At 40.2% G+C, this 7,823-nt stretch overlaps 1 protein-coding gene across 1 annotated transcript in view; it reads right to left on the bottom strand.

Moving 5' to 3' along the window:
* Positions 1-332: 332 nt before the first annotated feature.
* The window catches only part of il6r (interleukin 6 receptor), a 7,941-nt gene continuing 450 nt past the window's right edge, over positions 333-7,823 (bottom strand). Inside the window, exons 2-10 of the mRNA XM_030783598.1 lie at positions 5,405-6,034; positions 5,123-5,246; positions 4,795-4,976; positions 4,538-4,689; positions 4,062-4,218; positions 3,750-3,790; positions 3,529-3,580; positions 2,267-2,396; positions 333-1,438 (exon numbers count right to left, since the gene is read on the bottom strand). Of these exons, the coding sequence (XP_030639458.1) occupies positions 1,213-1,438; positions 2,267-2,396; positions 3,529-3,580; positions 3,750-3,790; positions 4,062-4,218; positions 4,538-4,689; positions 4,795-4,976; positions 5,123-5,246; positions 5,405-6,034 (1,694 nt within the window). The 3' untranslated portion in view covers positions 333-1,212. The remainder of the gene's footprint in view (positions 1,439-2,266; positions 2,397-3,528; positions 3,581-3,749; positions 3,791-4,061; positions 4,219-4,537; positions 4,690-4,794; positions 4,977-5,122; positions 5,247-5,404; positions 6,035-7,823) is intronic.

Genomic DNA, 7,823 nt, shown 5'->3' with positions numbered 1-7,823 from the left:
AAAATATAAACAAAATATATATTTCATGAACGTGGAAATAAAATTTAGGGGGAAAAAAAGAAAGAAAAATAATATAAATCTGTTGTTTTCTTCTCTTTGTGTGTGTGTGTGTGTGTGTGTAACTAATGCTCCAAAAATACCAGTTGACAACAGAAAGCATGTTAACCACCTTTCTGTTGGTGATGTTTACAGGTGAATACACATGTGAGTGGACAAACAAGCCCCCTAGTTATCCAGCTAACTAGCAAAACAAGCAAACATTGTATAAACGCTTTCACACACACACACACACACACACACACACACATATATATACAGTATATGTGTGTGTGTGTGTTTGTGTGTGATATCTTATAATCTTATCATTTAGCTGCATCTTGACGGAGCTTTGTATAGGCTAAAACATTCATTTAACCATGTCCTTTAAGTCAAAGACTTTAGTTCCCAGCATGCATTAAGTCAGTAACGCACAATTTAACACATTTGCCATTCAGTGTCTAACTGATAACCCTGCCTATCAACTTCTACACAACTTCACAGCAAAAACAAGTGGGAGACTGACGAAATATGAGGTTCACAGTTACACCCACATGTCTGTTAATATGGGTGCACCTGCAATTGTGTCTTTAGACCATACATGTATCAGGAGAAGAGCTTTCATTCCAAAAGAAAAAGAAAAAAAAAAGAATAATAAAAATGTGTAAAGCAAATTTACATTCAAAGTGAATTTACATTCAAAGTCACCTCATTTGACCCGGTATAGCTCTAATGCGACAAACAGAAATGTAAAACTAAAAACAAAGTCTTGGCATATGCATTTTCAGATGACTTATTCATCTTAGCACTCCTAAATATAGCATTCTATGGATCTGCATTCACAGCACACAAAAAAATGAGTGCTCATAACCAGTGTATAACAGTTAGAATGCTACTTGGCTCAAAACTGTGAGATCCCTGAGAGAGATACAGTGAGAGAGAGGGAGAGAGAGAGAGAGAGAGAGAGAGAGAGGGACAGAGAGAGAGAGAGTACCTTTTGACTCTTGTTTAATCTCAGATTGCAAGTTACCTTTTCCGTAACTTTTAACAAATGTACATGAGCACATGTTTGTATGTGCGTGAGTGTATGTATTCACATGTTTTGAAAGACACTGTCCAGCAACTGTCACTGTCCCTAAAAGTTCCACAGTCCATATGACACTACATTCAGTCTCTTTATGAAAGGAAATAACCCATATTGTGAAGGTGAATGACCTCTATGGCCTCCTCCTCTCCCCCCTCTTCGCAGTGGCTGTTCTTTTGACTGAGCTCAAGACCCTCCCTTGACATCAGGGACTTCCCCTCATCCGCAGGCTGCTGCGGGGGAGGAGGAGGTACGGAAGGGGTACATGGACACACTGAGCTCAGTTTCCCCAATTTCAAAAGCAAACGCACTCTGCGTCTAGGAGAGAGAGAGAGAGAGAAAGAGAGAGAGAGAGAGAAAGAGAAGGTGAAGCAATATCGAACCCTCCACAAACTGACACTTGTTTACCGTTATTCTGAACCAGTGCACATGAAGCTTTATTCTTTCTTAACAGGAGAGATAAGAGGAGGAACATAGATAACTAAGGTAGAGAGATTTACCTTAAGGTAACATAGATAACTAAGGTAGAGAAGTTTACCTTAAGGTAACATAGATAACTAAAGTAGAGAAGTTTACCTTAAGGTAACATAGATAATTAAGGTAGAGAAGTTTACCTTAAGGTAACATAGATAACTAAAGTAGAGAAGTTTACCTTAAGGTAACATAGATAACTAAGGTAGAGAAGTTTACCTTAAGGTAACATAGATAACTAAAGTAGAGAAGTTTACCTTAAGGTAACATAGATAATTAAGGTAGAGAAGTTTACCTTAAGGTAACATAGATAACTAAAGTAGAGAAGTTTACCTTGAGGTAACATAGATAACTAAGGTAGAGAAGTTTACCTTAAGGTAACATAGATAACTAAAGTAGAGAAGTTTACCTTAAGGTAACATAGATAACTAAAGTAGAGAAGTTTACCTTAAGGTAACATATATAACTAAGGTAGAGAAGTTTACCTTAAGGTAACATAGATAACTAAAGTAGAGAAGTTTACCTTAAGGTAACATATATAACTAAGGTAGAGAAGTTTACCTTAAGGTAACATAGATAACTAAAGTGGAGAAGTTTACCTTAAGGTAACATAGATAACTAAGGTAGAGAAGTTTACCTTAAGGTAACATAGATAACTAAAGTAGAGAAGTTTACCTTAAGGTGTAGATGGAGAGAAGTGAGACAGCGACAATCAAACAGGATGTAAACATCCAAATCCCAGGAAACCAGATCAAACCGTGACCAGAACCCTTACTTCCCACTTGGTCAACAGTTATACCTGAACCTGGCAGGGAGGAGAGAGAATGCAGACGGTCGATGAAAAGCATGGAAAGAGAGAGAGATCAGAGGTTACAGTTTCGGGGGAAAAAAAGGATATAAGGAAGAGACTGGAGTGTCTCCGATTTCACTTCCAAATAATTTCATTGTTTAGTTTCAGGAAATTGTGTTGATGACTGTTTCCTGTTTTGAGCATTGAAAGCCAACTAATACACAAACAGGCGCGTGTGCGAGGGCATTTGTCCAGGTTTTATTGGTATGTTGCCTTCAGAGGATACAAAGTCATTTGTCAATGCCTGTCAGAAGCCAATTAAAACACTTGGGGGGATTTTGGTAGGGCGAACGCCGCCAAAATATCTGGAAAAGTAATCTTTTACAGACTAGGAGCTTTGCCGCTCTTGATAATGAGACCAAGGCCGAACAGTCAGACTGTTTCCTTCATGCAACCACCTTGTCTGCCTCTTTTTTTTTTTCCATGCTCTGAAAACATTGGTACTAACTCACTGGGCTTATCACGCACCCTGACACTGACTCATTAATGACAGCTTCCTTGCCCGCATGGATGTGAAACGCGGCCACATCTACTCTGGTTGTAACCGTCACAGTTCAGTCGTTTTACGGGCGTAACCCGGTTTCTGTTGATTTGGTTACTAAGGTACATTTGAAATCAGTGGAAAGCAACACAAACATGAACAAAACTGACTGGACTCATACCCAGTTACACAAACCTGCACATTGCACTATTCAATAACCCTATAGATAAACCACTGGTCCCCTTTTCTCTTTTGGTTTTTTGTTTGTTTGTTTGTTTGTTTGTTTGTTTGTGATCTCCTAATCCCGATGTGAGTTTCTTTAGTACATTAAACCTAAACATATTCTGGGGACATTTTTTGATATCAGATGTCTTGGGCTTGGTTGCACCGGCTTAACTATTGAATAGTAGATAATTATAATAACTGACCACATAACTCTAATGTCTAGCTAAATTCAGGTCGAATTTGATGCTGAATTTTATTTGCCCACTCCTGTGAAATACATGAATAAGACCTTACATAAAAATAAATACATAAATAAAAGATGATTAATAATGAACAAACACACACACACACACACACACACACATACACACAGAGACTAACCTTCAATGTCCTGAGGCATCCCAGACCCTTCAGAGTAGATCCAAAATGGATCCTGAAAGTAACAGAGAGAATGCAGTAGTATGACATAACAGACAATGACATATATATCCTGCATTAGATGTGTGTGTGTGTGTGTGTGGTGGAGGTGGGGGGGGGGGGGGGGGGGGGGGGGGTGTGGAAAAGAGAGAGAGAGAGAGAGAGACTGTAACTGTCTCACTCACCGGACTTATTTCGAAGTCCGAAGGTATTGTGGGCTCAGGAGCTGCAAGAACACACACACACAGACACACACACACACACACACACACACACACACTGTTGTTATTGATGTGACCTGTGTATATGCTGTCATATGATATTTAGTTGCTTTTTGTTTGCTTTGTTCGACAATCCATCAGAGACTCAGGGTTGCCTGCTCACACTGCACAAACACACTCAATACTAACTAGAAGCTATGTACCGGTTACCTGATTTTCAATTAAGAGAATGTGTGTGTGTGTGTGTGTGTGTGTGTGTGTGTGTGTGTGTGTTACCTGTCCAGGTCTCTGCATACACGGGTTCAGACCACTCACTCCAGTGACCATCAAACTCATCCTTAGCTCGTAACTGCACCACATACTGCACGTGTGGCACTGCATCTTCAATCTTCCACACAGACTGATAGATAATACCTGTCTCCACTGTCTGATACTACACACACATACACGCACACACACACACACACGCACACACACATGCACATGCACGCACGCACGCACACACACACACACACACACACACACACACAGACATACAGATGAAGAACAATATATCAGAATTAACACAAAGATAGACAACAAATGGAGGGCTACGCACACACACACACACACACACACACACACACACACACACACACACACATACACACACACACACATACACACACACACACACACACACACACACACATACACACACACACACATATACATACATACACACACACACACACACACAAACACACACATACCTTTTCTGAATGTTGTGGGTGGTACTTCATTTGAAAATTGAGGTAGTAGAAGCCCTGTCTCCAGGTGGAAGGGTAAGACCAAGATACCAGGAGTGCATGATTCTGGCCCTGCACTGCACTCACCTTCACTCTGGAAGGAGGGTCTGGCTTAACTAAAGAAAGAGAGAGGGCAAAAACAAATCGACTGCAATCCAAAGCCACACACACACACACACACACAGAGACTTGCACGCACGCACACACACACGTTCTCTTACTAATGTTCTGTGGTGTGAATGTCAGGTAGGGGCTGGTGACATTGCCGACTGTGTTGCTGACACAGAGCATGGCTGCGTGTTGCGTTCGGTCCCCCTCCTCTAAAGGAGGTAGCACACACCAACAGCGAGACCTCGAAACAGAGTAGGAACATGGCACACTGGAGAACTTCTCGCCCAGATGCCTGGAGAGAGGAGAGAGAGAGAGAGAGAGACAGACAGACAGGGAGAGAGAGAGAGAGAGGAGTGGTTCAGTCTCATCAACAGATCTTACAAAAAATCAATACAGTTAATAATGAACAAACACACACACACACACACACACACACACCCTTTTCTCAGCAGAAGTTTGCATTCAGGTTTCGGGATCAAAGGCTGACTGGATATCCAATCACAGCGGATCTTGCTGGTATGAGACCTTCTGTAGCATGATACACTGGGCTTCTCTGGAGGAACTGTGGAGGACAGACACATTTTGTGTGAATTTATTTGAATGTAACTGCTCGCTGATTGGCTGTTCATTGCAGTTAGCCATTTCCATACGAACATTTGTGTGTATGTGTGTGTGTGTGTGTGTGTGTGTGTGTGTGTGTGTCTGTGTGTGTAATCTTACCTCCTACACTGATTCGGACTGAAGAAACCAACCTCTCTCCTCTGTAACAGCTGTAGTTTCCTGTATGAGACAACTGAAGGTGAGGAAGTTTCAAAGCCCCTTTTTCCACACCCTCTCGTACGGGTTTACCGTTAAAAGTCCACCGCGCTGGCCTCTTGATTCCCCTCGTCACCCTATGCCCCGCCTTCTCATATTGATAATCATCATCATCATCGTCATAATCATCATGATCATCATCATCCATTAGAAGCATATTTGAGGTCTCCATGGTTATCGTGGTATCGTCTTTGTGTTCGTATAATCTGTTAGGAAACGCAGTGGTTTGGTCCTCAGTGGCATTCTTAGTCATTTCACCCGCTGTAACTGTTTTCCCTTTATCAGTAGGACTGATATTTATTTTTGTGTCATTTGGTGATCCAATCCTTATTTCAGATTGGTATGGTCCAGCAGTAATATTGTCCCTCGTGTCTCCTTGGTACGGTCCAGAGGGTGCTCTTGTCACCCGTATGTTAATTCTTTGGTTTGTTCCAGCAGCGGGTGTCAAAAGCTCTCCATCCATAATAACATCACCACGACACCTCAGGACGACCTCTCGGCCAGCGGTCAACGCTAACACACCAGGAGGGAGTTCTAAAGAAACACACACACACACATACAAGCACACACACACAAACACAAACACAGTTGTCTTTCAACTGGTACTATAAATGTTATACAGTCAAGGATCTTTTTTTAAACATTCATAAGTGACTGTGCTTTCATCAACACGACAACAGTGTGAATTCTTTCTCTTGATTTGATCAAAAGTGGAAAAATGGGAGTGTTTTTGAAATTTTTACCAACATCACAATTCCATGCTCTAAAAAGTCTAATCATCTTTTTTTTTTTTTTTTAATTTTCAACAAACAATCAAACAAACAAAAAAACACTCCATGGATTATACACAGCAGAAGTATGAGTTCTCTCTGATGTAAGAGGTCACGGTGATTTTATTTTCCTACATTTCTTTGATTCATTTATATTTTTTGTAATGCTCCAAAATAGGTTCATTTTTTTTTTCCTCAAAGTGTGAAAACATTGCAGTAACTGTGTCACGATAGTTAATAATTGAATCCAACACATATTGATATCGTAAATCTCCCTTCAAGCCCATTAACATGACACGTATGACATTATGATATTTACACATAACATTTATAACCTTAAACAGTGGCAAGGCTACGGGGAATGTTCTGGAAATCTCTCCAACTAAAAATGGTGTAATTTTTCCTCAGTGTAATTTAAGATTTAAGTTTTATGTCACAGGGGAAAATGAAATCAGAGGGTGTAGTGTTAAAAGATATCTCAGACAGCAGACTTTCTTTGCAAAGACGCTGGTGAAGACCACTGCACTGTGTCATCCAACAACAACAACAACACCTTAACATAATAAAAAAAAAAAGTATCTGTTTTATGGTCCTGCACAAAATGTTTTTGTGTTTGCGATTCTAACAGACAGGAAATTGGCTATGACATTTTCACAGTGTTTGGCAACTTATGGACAAATCAGTCACACACCACTGCATTTGACATTAACGACAATTTTATGTACCCATACACCCCCCCCCCCTCTCTCTCTCTCTGTGTGTGTGCTTGTGTGTGGTTGACTGGGTAGTCAGATAAACTCATCTAAATTGCACAATGAAGCACCCTGGTTACTCTCAGTTCCTCTTTCGGTAACCACTCCACATGTTCTCTCTCTCTCTCTCTCTCTCTCTCTCTCTCTGTATATATCTATTCATTTATCTATCTTTCACTTTCTCTATTTCCATTTTATTAGCTTTTTTAAGCTTTGGTGGTTCATGACTGAATAAACATGCTATAAACAGCAGAGTGAAGTGGGTCTATTTCCATCTGCCACTCAAACGGATTTTCCAAAGCAGTGACACTTTGGACTGAGATGTGCCATATAGCGTTCCATGTCTATCAAATCAGAATAAAAATCTGACAAAGTTTAGTTTCTCCTGCTGCAGTACAGTTAACTGGCATTGCGCGTGTAATTTCGATAAACCTAACAATATCTGACCACAAAACATGACTATAATTAGTGATGCAGTCATGCATAAAATCCAGCCATTATTTCCCCTTAACTTCTCTACGACTCGTTTGCTAAAAGATGAAACGATGTGGAACAGGTCCGTTGCTTGACTGACATAAATCACTAACCTGTAAAATGTGAAAACTTACCTTTATGATAGTTATCTCGCACGATTTTCTCACCATAAATAAACAAATGTACGCTACTGAATGATATGACAAACCGACTCGTCAAGCCATTAACACTTAGGAAGTTTTTAGCGTTCTAAAAACTAAACTGGTGACTGAATTTAATTTATTTAATATGAGATGGGTAATAAAAACATTTACGATAGGCGTCAGA

This window comes from Chanos chanos, chromosome 9, assembly GCF_902362185.1.
Source record: "Chanos chanos chromosome 9, fChaCha1.1, whole genome shotgun sequence".
In the NCBI taxonomy this organism is placed as follows: domain Eukaryota; kingdom Metazoa; phylum Chordata; class Actinopteri; order Gonorynchiformes; family Chanidae; genus Chanos; species Chanos chanos.
Note: the sequence above shows the minus strand (reverse complement) of the source record. Positions and strands in the feature narration are given on the sequence as shown.